Source organism: Gopherus evgoodei, chromosome 3, assembly GCF_007399415.2.
Source record: "Gopherus evgoodei ecotype Sinaloan lineage chromosome 3, rGopEvg1_v1.p, whole genome shotgun sequence".
Taxonomy (NCBI): Eukaryota; Metazoa; Chordata; order Testudines; family Testudinidae; genus Gopherus; species Gopherus evgoodei.
The window spans coordinates 147,356,780-147,370,807 of record NC_044324.1 but is presented as its reverse complement, the minus strand read 5'-3'; the positions used below and the strand labels follow the sequence as shown (position 1 = coordinate 147,370,807).

At 40.8% G+C, this 14,028-nt stretch overlaps 1 protein-coding gene across 4 annotated transcripts in view; it reads right to left on the bottom strand.

Moving 5' to 3' along the window:
* The window catches only part of RYR2 (ryanodine receptor 2), a 737,385-nt gene that overhangs the window by 124,469 nt on the left and 598,888 nt on the right, over positions 1 to 14,028 (bottom strand). For all 4 annotated transcript variants that reach the window (XM_030556966.1, XM_030556967.1, XM_030556968.1 and 1 more), the window contains 2 exons: positions 2,293 to 2,405; positions 530 to 626 (listed from right to left, as the gene is read on the bottom strand). In XM_030556966.1, the coding sequence (XP_030412826.1) occupies positions 530 to 626; positions 2,293 to 2,405 (210 nt within the window). The remainder of the gene's footprint in view (positions 1 to 529; positions 627 to 2,292; positions 2,406 to 14,028) is intronic.

Genomic DNA, 14,028 nt, shown 5'->3' with positions numbered 1-14,028 from the left:
TGCTTCAAAACAGTTCACAGTCTGTCTCCTCATAAACTCAAACCAGTTAAAATCAAATTAAACATATTGTTTCTAATAGCAGCAGCTCAGTTTTCCTCCCCTATCTTTGTGTATGAAGGGGACCCTTCACAAAATGTTACGACTCATAGCTGACTTCAGTCTGCACTGAATTGGGCCCGCAGTGTGAAAGGTGGGGCTGAATCATGTCCTCAGGACTGGTGCCCTTCACCCAGGCCCTACAGAGTGGGAGGAGGCTCAGCAGTGGACAAGAACAGAGAGTATATTTGCCAGTGGCTCCCAGGATCTCACGGCTTTGGAGTAGGAACCATGGGCTCAAGCTTTACCTCCCTAATAGATTTCCTCCTCCTAAGCAACTTGTGCAGGTGCTCCTCAGGGAAGGTCTGGTTTACTAATACTAATACCCTGGTTTTAGATTTTGTTCTTTTTCCTTAAATTCCTGTCTGATCATTATATAAGATTATCAATAAATATAATCTACAATCCCATTATCCCTGCATCCAGAACATACTGCTAAATCTTCTATCAGTTTATCTTCAAAGTAATGTTCTTCTGTTTCAATCCAAGACTTTTCATAACCTTGAAGAAAGAGATTGACAGCTCGATGCCTAAAAAAAGAATATTTAAAACAAAACTATTAATCTATAAAAATAACATTTGCTCAATATAAATTCATTTTATTCAGAGAAGTTTGCAGCTATTACAACAACCACTTGCACAGGGGAGCAATATTTCCTGGTAAGACCTGTCAAAAAATATCCATTTGTTTAATTAAGTCTGCCTTAGAATTTTCACTGATGTCCCCTATTCAAAAGTGTCTGGCAATAAAAACATCTACACAAACGTGTGTCAGAGTTTAATAAATTATTCTAAGATCTAATCATTCAAGTATCTTTTGAAGCAATTAAAAATAGTAATAGAGAAGTACAATCCTTTCAACGATGATGATCTTGTGGGATTACATTAGTGTGTTTCATCTTGACTGAAAATTTTCATTTAACACTATACTGCTGGGACCAGCAGCCACGGATGACTTTTTGTTTGGACTGATGGCCAAGTAATGGTATTTTTAATTTTCATGATTAAACTTGCATATTAAAAATCATAAATTAATTTATTCCAAAATAAGTAAAATTAAATCAATCAGGGTAAAGTGAATTTAGGACCACATTTTTATTTCAGAGATACTTGCAAAATACTAAGCAAAAACAAACTTTTCACATTTATAATTGAATCAGTGGAGTATACCCCAATAGAATAATCTTATGAATCCTCATTCATTTCAGCAATCATTTTCAAATGTCTGGAGTGAATGAAGAGTGAAACAGAATTAATAAAAATATACAAGTCCAGTAGGCATATATGCAGAAACACACTGAACCACTTTTAAAAAGTACAAATAACTAGTGGCAAAGGTGTCTCAGTCCCTATATATAGCAGTAGTTTCCTTTTAGAAGCAGGTACATAAGGCCAAAATCAACCCAGTGTGACAGCCCAAACCACTGCCACCTTCTCTGGGGCGGAATCACAGACTCAGCCTTTACAATTGTCATGGCTTTTGTGCTTGATACTGGATTCCCTTTTCCTGACTGAGCTTGGCAACAGATCAAACGATCTCTTGGCGAGAGTAACATGCTGTACAACAGACACACACATTCTTTTTGCTGGACTGGGCCAAACAGCAATGCGTCTAAGGGCAAATCCAGCCCCTTCCTCCACAGCCACTGAGATTTCTCGGGTTGTGGATTCTGTATTTCTGCTGCACAAGGAGGAGCAGGGACTCCTTGTGCAGCATGGAGGAGCAGGATGCAGAGAGAAGACATGTAGAGAGCTTCCAGAGTGGAACTGTGGGAAGATTAGGATCCATTACTATTTGAATAATCCCAGCACTCTGTCCTGTGACGAGTGTGCACCTCGTAATTACTGTGGCCCCACAGCTGATTCACGGCCTGAGAGATTTACTTCCCCTCATGATCATGTAGTGGTTTCTGGAGTGCACAATTCTGGATTTGGGCCATGAACTTGATCACTGCATTTGGATGTAAATGCAGACAAATAGGAAAGAAAATTTATACCAAGAGGAATGTAACAGAAGGGTTTACAGAGAAGAGAAAATACCATGATCAGCTTTTTTCACTTAGCACTTTTAGCAGCTCTTTTCAAAACACAGGTAATAAGAATGTAATAAATCATTGTACATTTTAATTGAAAACAACATTATAGAACCTTGGTATGTGTATTTCCTTTGTTTGAAGCTTGCCACACCATTCTTACCTTGGCAGATTATATAATGGAGCCATTCTAAAGCAGGCCACTACTGCTCTTTTTCTCTGTTTGGACAGCAGTTTGTGCCACACTGCCTTTTTGGATCTCTGAGGATGTTCAACCTGGTAGACAAATTACACAATGAAAAATAAACAATGCGCCTTTTCCTTGACTGACTTTTAATAAAAAACTAACCGGGGCACAGTCAGAGAACAGAAAACAGAAAGTAACTGGCAAAAATGTTTTCTACACATTATTCAAGTGACCAGACAAATATTATGTGACCCACATGATTCAGTGTCCCTTTTGGACTCTGCATGATTTTCCATCTTTACTCGAACCCTAACCCTAGGCCATTTGAACTAGAGATTAGTATGTCACTGAGACCATCTCTCATGTAGTACTGGAATTCAATGAAAAACAAATTATTTTTACTTTTGTTTAAAATGTCTCTTTTTATAAGAGCCAGAACATACTTTTTAATTAAGTTATTTTAATACTACTAACTATACATGCTGTGGCTGGCAGCACTGAAAAGTGAAGAACTTGTCCATCTATCCCAATAACTCTGTATCTCCTTCCTTAAGCATGAATGGTCAGGATGATCTAAAACACCTCAGTTGTGCCTGTGAATGCTGGAAATGAACATAGCTTTCTTTGTGACATATCAGTTAAAAATTTCTCCTAAAACAATCCTTTTATTCTACTCAAAACTATGTAATTCTTACTCAAGAATCAAATTTTTTCCCCGTGGACCACCAATTCGGCCAGAGTCATCATGCTGTTTGACTGTGCTCCAGTGTACTCTGATTCTTTACCTCCCCACATCACCAAAAAGGACAATGGAAGTTAAATGTCACCTTAATGAAAGGTTTGATGCTCTCATTCATTATAAAGGAAACCATAGTACTTTGAAATACACAACAATGAGAACATTTTTAAGGACATAAAATTGAATTTAGCGAATGCAGTTATCAAACAGTATTTTATTAGTTTAGTGACCCATTCAAAATAAATAAGACCCACAAACAACACACCTACAAGCCGTGAATGGAATCACTTAATTAAACAGGCAAAGAAATTACAGGGCATCCACAACACAGTGGAGAAGAATTACTCTCAGTGAAAGACAGATTAAATGCCACAGCCCCTTCCAAAAGAATGAGTAAAAGTGAACCAAAATTGTTATGAGAAAGGATATGAAATAAATCACTGTATAGCATTCATATTGAAAACCACAAAACAAAACGAAGCCATCAGAGTTATTAATACTCAGCCAAGCACATCCCAAAGTGAAACTCATTAATAATATATTTACAAACTACTATAAAACTCTCTATACTTCCCAAACAGAAAAATCTCTGGCGCATTTTAGAAGATCTCTGAAAGTAATAAAAATAGAAAAAATTAGACATGCACAAAAGAGCAAAACCTGATGGCACCTCCCTGCAGATGCAATATGCAAAGCTTTCAGCATGACATCTGGAAAGCACTGGGATTTGCTGGGCTATAACAAAGTACCATAAAAATTAATGGAACTGATTGTTCCCATGGCTAGTATTTTTCACACAAGATTAAAGAAACGGAACTACCCAGTTCAATGAGGGAAGCAAACATATATAAAATGCATAAGGCCATATAATGAAACATAATATGAATTGAAAGAGAAATATATTAGAAAATAAGAGAGCAGGGATGTATGCATACTGGTCAGATTAAAAAAAAACCCACAGATTTCTTTTAGGGCTGAATGGTAAAGGGCAGCTACCAGTGTGCAGGAGAGAGAGGCTCAAATAACTATCTCAGCAGGTCCATAATAGGATGTGGATTTGGGTTTTACAGTTACTTTAGTGTAAGAATGTTACAAAAATTTAGTAACAGAGAACTCCAATTCCTTAAGTCTCCATGGGACTATTCACTTGCTTAAAGTTAGGCATGTGTTTAAAGGCTTGTGTACACAAACATTTAGTTTGTGGCAAGTTGCAGTATGAATCTACCATGCACTAGTTTGACATGGAATGTCCACATATACCCTGCTGATACAACAGTTTGTTAGTGTGCTTTGATCTTCTGTTTCAAAGAGGACAAGATCAAAGTGAACTAACAGATTGTTAAAAGGCAGCAGCAGAGTCCATGTGGACCATTAGTCCACAGCAAGCTAGTGTGAGGCAGGTTCACACCCAAGCTGGCCATGAATTAACTGTTTGTGTAGATAAGCCCTGAGTAATTTGCTGAAGTGGGACCAGAATTCACATCAACTAGTAGAGTGTTGCAGGATCAGGCCATACATGGATACAGATACTAAATCTAACGAATATGCATCATGAAACCAAACTTCTGAACAGAGAGAATTCGTTGCTAGACATTTATGGCCAGTTCCAGTCAACACTGTACAGACTAAGCTGTGCAATGTACATTCAATTAACCAGAGAATCTGACCACTTATATCTACTTTAAGTTGAGCATAGTAAATTAGGTGGGGAAAATAGACTCTCAGATATAATCCAGTGAATGAAAAATGTGTGAAGAGTCCATATTTAGAATTTTCAGTTACTCCTATTGCCTCAGCCAGAATAGTGAGACTTCAGTGACCACCCAGTCCACCTCAATATTGGGTGGATATAAAAGTGGTGGAAAACCGCCTTTTCCTCCCTCTTGGGTCCTATACCATGCACAGCTTGACCTCACTAAAGAACCTCGGCTATAGTCTATTATCTATTACAATGGTAATAAAAGAGGTCACATGATCTTATAATATAAAGCAAAGTACTAGAAAACAAGAGAATATAAATACTAGCTGGATTCTAAGGTGGGAAGATCCCAATTGTGAATTGTGTGACTTTGCACATGTCGCTCAGTCTCCAAGGGCACAATCAACTCAACTAAAAACAGGAAGAAGACAAGACCTTGAAGAAAACCAAATGTGCATCTGTGATTATGTTTTCTGCAAAAATTTTAAAGTATTATTGAAACAATAAGGGAAAGTTATTGTGGTTAAATTTGAAATGATGAAAATTCCCAAACTTTCACGAGAAGTCACTGAGATAAATCATCACAACTCATCATTTTGAATGACACTGTAATAAAGAAAACTACTTACCAGTAGTTGTTTCTAATAGCTGCCTCCATGATCTCAGGAAATTAGTTACTATAGCAGATTCCCATCTTTGGGTCCAATTTTTAGAATAAAGCTACTGAATACTCTCCTACATCTAATTTTAAAGCTACTACACTGCCTCATCAACAAGTAGTATCTACTGAGGAATGGCAATGGTCCCAAATGCCTTTACTTTCCTCAGAAAATGAGCTATTAATCAAAAATATTGTCAACACAGCAAGGAAAATAGATGGGTGAAATGGGTGAGTAAATTGGCACCTAATATAATAACTACAATAACTTCTGAGAATAAATATTACAGATATTTTTCCTGTTTCCAAAGGTAATTTTTTTTCTAATATAATCCTATTCCTGGGATCTAAAAAATGCAAGTAGTGCCTGAATAAATGTTGCTATTAAATATAATAATAAAACTGAAACCAGAAACAGATCTATTTTAATTGCATATCAGCTTAATGAATATATCACTAACAGAAAAAATAATAAGAACAGAGGATTTTTATGAAGAGAATTATAAAACACTTCTTAACAGATGTAAAAGATCATAGAATCATAGAAATGTTGGACTAAAAGAGACCTGAATCGCTCATCTGCTCCAGTCCCCTGCACTGACTGAGGACTAAGTATTGTCTAAACAACCACTGACATGTGTTTGTCTAACCTCCATGATGGAGATGCCACAACCTCCCTAGGCAATTTGTTCCAGTGCTTAACTACTCTGACAGTTAGGAAGTTTTTCCTAATGTCCAATCTAAATTGCCCTTCCTGCAATTAAAGTCTGTTTCTTCTTGTCCTATTCTCAGCAGTTAAGGAGAACAATTTATCACCCTCCTCTTTAGAACCTCTTACATACTCAAAAACTGTTATGTCCACCTCAGTTTGGAGGTTCTCTTCTCCAAACTAAATAAACCCAATTTTTCTGTCTTCCCTCATAGGTTATGTTTTCTAGACCTTTAATCATTTTTGTTGCTCTCCTTTGGATTTTCTCCAATTTGTCCACATATTTCCTAAAATGTAGTGCCAAGGACTGGACACAGCGCTCCAGTTGAGGCTTTATCAATGCTGAGTAAAGTAGAAGAATTACTTCTTATGTCTTGCTTACAACATTCTTGCTAATACATCCCAAAATAATGTTGGGGAGGAGTTGCAACAGAATTACATTGATGACTCATTTTTTGTGATCCACTATTACCCTCAGAACTTTTTCTGCAGTACTCCTTCCCATGCAGTTATTTCCCATTTTATATGTATGCAATATATTGTTCCTTCCTAAGTGTGGTATTTTGTATTTTTCCTGTACTTTGGATGATTGCTATTCGTTTAAAAAAAGCTCTGTCCACCTCTTCTTCCTGGTTAGGTAGTGTATAGTAGGTCCCTACTGTTACATTACCATTGTTTTTTTTTACTCCTTTTGTCCTTACCCAGAGACTTTCAACAGGTCTGCCTTTCACTTCTATCTCAACCTCAGTGCACATGTATACATCTTTGATATAAAAGGCAACTCTACCTCCAATATTCCAGTCATATGAATTACCCCACCCAAGTCTCTGTGATGACATTTATGTAATAATTGTGATTGTTCACTATTGGTTTCTAGTTTTTCCTGCTTATTCCCCATATTTCTTTATTAATATACAGACATCTAAGACATTCATTAAATCTCCCCTCCAGATTCCCTCTGGTCTCTCCTTTGTCCCTGCTACAACTGTCCATGTTCCCTCCAGATTCTGATCCTTCAACCAGGTCTCCAGGCCCTGGACTCACCTGTGGGCTTGTCTCCTGTTGAACCTAGTTTAAAGCCTACTTCACCAGATTAGACAGTTCGTATTTGAAGATTCTCTTCTCCTTTCTTGAGAGGTGGACCCTACTTCTGCTCGACAATCCTCGGAACTGCATTCCAAAGTCAAGGAAGCCAAAGCCTTCCTGGCAACACCATCTGCACTCACCTCCAAGACATGTCTGTCTGCGCCTAGGCCCTTTGCCTGGAAGGATCATGTGAACACTGCTTGCACCTCTAACTCCCTTGCCCTCACTCCTGGAGCCTTGCAGTCACTTCTGATCTGCTCAGACTCATACCTCTCAGTAACATTAGCGCCTACAGGGATGAGCAGAATGCGGTAGTAGTCAGAGGGCTGGATGGTCCTCAGCAATCCTTCCATAAAGTCTCAGATACATTCCCGTGGCAGGCAGCACACCTGGGAATCCAGGACTAGCCGGTAGAGGGATGCCTCCACCTCCCGTTAGAAGGGGTCACTGCTCACCACTCTCCTTCATTTCCTCCTGGGAGTGGGGGCTACAATCTTCCCACTCTTGGGGGTACATAGCTTCTCCACCACCTTTGGGGAGAGTCCTCATTGTTCATTAGTAGGACAGCATATCAGTTTACTGCCATTTTGGAAGGTGGGTTGGCTTCAAGATGGAGCACTGCCTGCTGCCAGAAGTACCAGGAGCCATCTTTCTGCCTGTGAAGGAGCCGTTTCCTCCTCCCTGGTGGTGCTACTGAAGTCTTCTCTAGCTAATGACTAATCACAGAAGCATCCTAAAAATGCATTAGCAGGGTCTGATCTGAAAGAGTTGACCTACTTCTGGAACCAGGATTCAAGCCACGATGCTATCCAAGCAATAATTTTTTGTAATTATATAGAGAAGTGTATGTGGTTTACCTGTAAATCTTCTGGACAGAAACAGATCTGAGACTAGCTACCAACTCTGACACACTTTTGTGTGCACATTAACATACCCCCTAGTTTCAGGCCTGCGAGGAAACTGCAATGACTGATGCAGTGAGACTGCTATTTAGACATGGTTTCCCTGTAGGCAGCTTGACCTATTATAGAAGCAAAACAAAATACTATGTGGATTTCAGTGTAGGAAACTCAAATAATTTTTCAAAATCTAATTCATAAAAAAGGACCAGCCAGATTGTGCATGATGACTTGGCCAAACTGTTGGGGTTCGTAGGCTGATTAAGGTGAGATATCATCATTCTCTTGGGAAGGAATTTGAGATTAATCTGTAACACTACTCAACTTCTGAAATTTAGCATAAAATCTATCTACTTGCAGGAGAGAAGCCCTCCCTGCCCTTTCAGGGAGCTGTGAGATCCCACTCCTCCCCCATCCATGAGTTCAGCAAAGAAAGAAACTGCTGGGAGAGTACTCCCAGAAACTCAGCCATCAGGAGCAGACACAAGCAGCTGCAGGTGGTACGGCTGCACTATGGGGAAAAGAGGGGAGCTGAGACCCAGCTGGACTTACCAAGGTTATCTCAGGACCCAGATGCAAAACTGTGCAGGGAGATGCCCAGTTCTGGGACAACAAGGCCAAACTATTCTCATTCCTTCTTGCTAGTAATGGGAGCTGGCAGAAGAAAGAATCTCCTGAGAGGGGCCTCCCAGAAACCTGGCCAGCAGGAGTAGAGACAAGCAGCAGCAGCAGGGATCTTTAGACCCTGATCGCCTGATTGATCATTTCAATTTTCACTTTGGACATCCTTTTCCCCAAGTGGCTGTTAGGTAGAACTCCTTCCCTTACAGCCTCCTCACTTTAGCCTCACTCCATCTGCCCTTCTTCTTCCCCAGCTCTTCTCTTTTCTCCTAGTTCCTTTACACCTCAGTTCTATGTACCTTCTCCTTTCCTTTGCCTCTTTGTTTAGCGAACATTAAATTTGTCAACCACCATTGTTCATTCTGCTTGTATGGTATATTCCTTTCCTCTTGTCTATTTAGACTGCTCTCTCTTCAGGGCAGAAATTGTCTCTCACTATGTTGTGTACAGTGCTTCTCACAATTTGTGAAAAACCAACAGGAGAAGCCAAGTGACACAAGGAGAACTCTACAGCCTGCAGAGTTAAGGACAGTAGGAAGACATTTTCAAAATATTTTAGGAACAAAAATAATCCTGACAATGGTATTGGTCTATTACTAGATGGAAACGATAGAATTATCAATAATAATGCAGAAAAGACAGAAGTGTTCAATAAATATTTCTGATCTGTATTTGGGAAAGAGATGATATTCTCATCATATGATGATGATGATGATGATGATGATGATGATAACAACACTCTTTGTATTCCACTAGCGTCTCCAGACAACAATAAACAGGAGCTACTAAAGTAAGCCATTTTTAAATAAGCAGATCCAGATAACTTGTATCCAAGAGTATTAAAGGAGCTGACTGAGGAGCTCGCTGGACCGTTAACGCTGACTTTCAATACAGTTTGGAGCACTGGGGAAGTTCCAGAAGACTAGAAGTAAGCTAATGTTGTGCCAATTTTTAAAAAGGGTAACCAGAATGACCCAGGTAATTATAGACCTGTCAGTCTGACATTGACCCTGGGCAAGATAATGGAGCAGCTTATCCAGAAGTCGAGTAATAAAGAATTAAAGGAGGGTTATGTAATTAATGTAAATTAACATGGTTTACGGAAAACAGTCATGTTAAACTAACTTGATTTTTTATGAGGTTACAAGTTTGATTGATAAAGATAATAGTGTAGACATAATATACTTAGACTTCTGTAAGGCATTTGACTTAGTAACACACATGTTGATTAAAAAACAATCATGTAAAATTAACATGACACACATCAAATGGATTAAAAACTGGCTGATAGGTCTGTAAATGGGGAATCATCATCATCAAGAAGGTGTGTTTCCAGTGGGGTCCCACAGGGATTGGTTCTTGGGCCTAAGCTATTTAACATTTTTATCCAGGGCCTATAAGAAAACATATCATCACTGAAAGTTTGTAGATGACACAAAAAGTGGGGGACTGGTAAATAATGAAGAAGATAGTCATGGATTCAGACTGACTTAGATTGCTTGGAAAACTGGGCACAAGCAAACACTGTGTTTTAATATGGCTAAATATAAAGCTATGCATCTATGAACAAAAAATATAAGCCATACTTACGGAATGGGAGACTCTATCCTGGGAAGCAGTGACTCTCAAAAAGATTTGGGCGTTAGGGTGGATAATCAGTTGAACATGAGCTCCCAGTGGGATGCTGTGACCAAAAGAGCTAATACAATCCTGGGATGCATAAACAGGGGATTCTCAAGGAGGAGTAGAGAGGTTATTTTACCTCTGTATTTGGTGCTGATGCAACCATTGCTGGAACAGTGTGTCCAGTTCTGATGCCCACAATTCAAAAAGGATGTTGAAACATTGGAGAGGGCTCAAAGAGCCACGAGAATGATTAAAGGATTAGAAAACATGCTTTATAGTCATTACAGTCAATACATATCTACATGGGGAACAAATATATAATAATGAGCTCTTCAGTCTAGCAGAGAAAGGTATTGTAATGACCCTCGGACTCATTAAATAAGAAACCAGTGAATGAGTGAGAAATAAAACTTCTATTAAAAACCTGAAGAGTATCCATGTTGAACTGCTGTACACAGTTACCCTTTGTTCTCAACTCCCCCAGCTTCCAGGGCGAATTTCAAAATTCCTATATTCATAATACTGCCCCTTCTGAGGGAGCCTTCCAAATTATGATATTTCACAAACATACCTCTAAAGATAGAACATGATCCAATGGCTGGAAGTTGAAGCTAAATAAATTCAGACCGGAAGTAAGGCATAAATGTTTAATGGTGAGAGCAATTAACCACTGGAACAATTTACCAAGGGTGATGGTGGATTCTCCACCTCTGACGATTTTTAAATCAAGACTTGATGTTTTTTCTAAAAGATTTGCTTTAGGAATTATTTTGGGGAAGTTCTATGGCCTACGTTATACAGGAGGTCTGACTAGATGACCACAGTGGTCCCTTCTGGCTTTGGAATCTACAGTGGGCCCCAATCTCTGTTGGGTTCCCTCAGCACTAAAGTAATGCAAATAATAAAAAATAAATCAGTCAGTAAACCTTTAAACTCATTCACTACGCAAACTCATATTTTCATCTCTAACTGTAAAGTCTTTCATATTACAAACTGGAAGCATACAGCTCAAAGGGAGGCTTCCTTTGCTGACCAAAAACTATGTGTAGTGTAAATTCTCCACAACACCATCTACTAGCATTGAGACCTCAGGCCTGGTCTACACTACACGTTTAAACCAATTTTAGCACTGTTAAACCGATTTAACGCTGTACCCGTCCACACAACGAGGCCCTTTATATTGATATACAGGGCTCTTTAAATCGGTTTCTGTACTCCACCCCAATGAGAGGAGTAGCGCTAAAATCAGTATTACTATATCGGATTAGCATTAGTGTAGCCGCAAATCGACGGTATTGGCCTCCGGGCGGTATCCCACAGTGCTCCACTGTGACCGCTCTGGACAGCAATCTGAACTCGGATGCAGTGGACAGGTAGACAGGAAAAACCCCGCGAACTTTTGAATTTCATTTCCTGTTTGTCCAGCGTGGAGCTCTGATCAGCACGGGTGGCAATACAGTCACAAATCCAAAAAGAGCTCCAGCATGGACTGTATGGGAGATACTGGATCTGATCGCTGTATGGGGAGACAAATCTGTTCTATCAGAGCTCCGTTACAGAAGATGAAATGACAAAGCATTTGAAAAAAATCTCCAGGCTATGATACAGAGTCCACAGCACAGTGCTGCGTGACAAGCGTAATGGAAAGCCAAAGAATCAAATGGATGCTCATGGAGGGAGGGAGGGGTACTGAGGACTCCAGCTATCCCACAGCCCCCGCAGTCTCTGAAAATCATTTGCATTCTTGGCTGAGCTCCCAATGCCTGTAGGGTCAAACACATTGTCCGAGGTGGTTCAGGGCCTATCTCGTCAATTAACCCCCCCCGTGACAGAAAAGGGGAAAAAATCGTTTCTTGACTTTTTTATATGTCGCCCTATGTACGCTGCATGCTGCTGGTAGACACGGTGCTGCAGCAGTAAACAGTAGCATCCTCTCTCCTTCCCTCCCCGGTGGCAGACGGAACAGTGCAGTAGGACTGATAGCCGTCCTCATCATGAGCCCGTGAGTGCTCCTAGCTGACCTCAGGTGAGGCCGGCCGGGGGCACCTGGGTAAAAATAGGAATGATTCCCGGTCATTCCCAGTAGATGGTACAGAACGGCTGGTAACCGTCCTCATCATAGCAACTGGGGGCTGAGCTCCATCAGCCCCCTCCCTTTCACATGTAAAGAAAAGATTCTGTACTGCCTGGACTATCCTAGCAGCGGGATGCTGGGCTCCTCTCCCCCATACCATTTAATATCCTGTCTGGACCATCATAAAAGCTGGGGGCTGCCTCCCCCTCAGTTTATCTCACTAACAAGTCAGTGTTTCTTATTCCTGCATTCTTTATTACTTCATCACACAAATGGGGGGGACACTGCCACGGTAGCCCAGGAAGGTTGGAGGAGGAGGGAAGCAACGGGTGGGTTTGTTGCAGGGGCACCCCCCGTGAATGGCATGCAGCTCATCATTTCTGCGGGATCTGACACGGAGCAGCTGTGCTCTCTGGTACACTGGTTCTCTAGTACACTTGCCCCATATTCTAGGCAGGACTGACTCTATTTTTAGATACCATAAAGGAGGGATTGACTCGGGGAATCATTCCCATTTTTGTCTTTGCGCCCCCGCCCTACCTCAGCCAGGGGCACCCATGACAGCAGCAGACGGTATAGAATGAAAGATAACTGTCATCTCATTGCCAATTTACAATGGCACAGCAGACGGTACAGAACAACTGATAACCGTCTCTGCTACCTTGCAAAGGCAAATGAATGCTGCTGGGTAGCGCTGCAGTATCGCCTCTGTCAGCGGCATCCAGTACACATACGGTGACAGTGACAAAAAGCAAAACAGGTTCCATGGTTGCCATGCTATGGCGTCTGCCAGGGCAATCCAGGGAAAAAGGGCGCGAAATGATTGTCTGCCATTGCTTTCCCGGAGGAAGGAATGACTGATGACATTTACCCAGAACCACCCGCAACAATGATTTTTGCCCCATCAGGCACTGGGATCTCAACCCAGAATTCCAAGGGGCGGGGGAGACTGCGGGAACTATGGAATAGCTACGGAATAGCTACCCACAGTGCAACACTCCAGAAATCGATGCTAGCCTTGGACCATGGACGCACACCGCCGAATTAATGTGCTTAGTGTGGCCACGTGCACTCGACTTTATACAATCTGTTTTACAAAACCGGTGTATGTAAAATCGGAATAATCCCACAGTGTAGACGTACCCTCAGATATCTTTTTATTCTTCCATGTCCCATCATTTGAAGTTATGATCTAGGGGCATTGAATTGTACATCTGTCTAACATATACCCTCATTCTATGGGCTTTCTGGACCATACTCGCACAGAGATACAAGTGGCAAAAAGTCTACCAATGGCAGAGGGAGAAAGGACAGGTATGTAACTTAAGGAAGCCCCCAAAATAGGAGGTACTGCAGTTAGGGCATAAGGGGAATGCACTCACTAAACATATCCCCTAGGCACTTTGCCAGTGGGCTTGTATGAAGACCCCAGCAGACATTCTCATTTGAATCCCCACTGGAGTGTAGCAGGCCAAATTGGCACTCAGCAGTTTAGTCTAAACCCATTTCTGTACCAGCAAGAGTGAATCTGACTCCTATCTATTGATTCACAGTTTGTTGAATTATTGATAATCAGAACATAGCTTGTGCTGCCAAGCAGT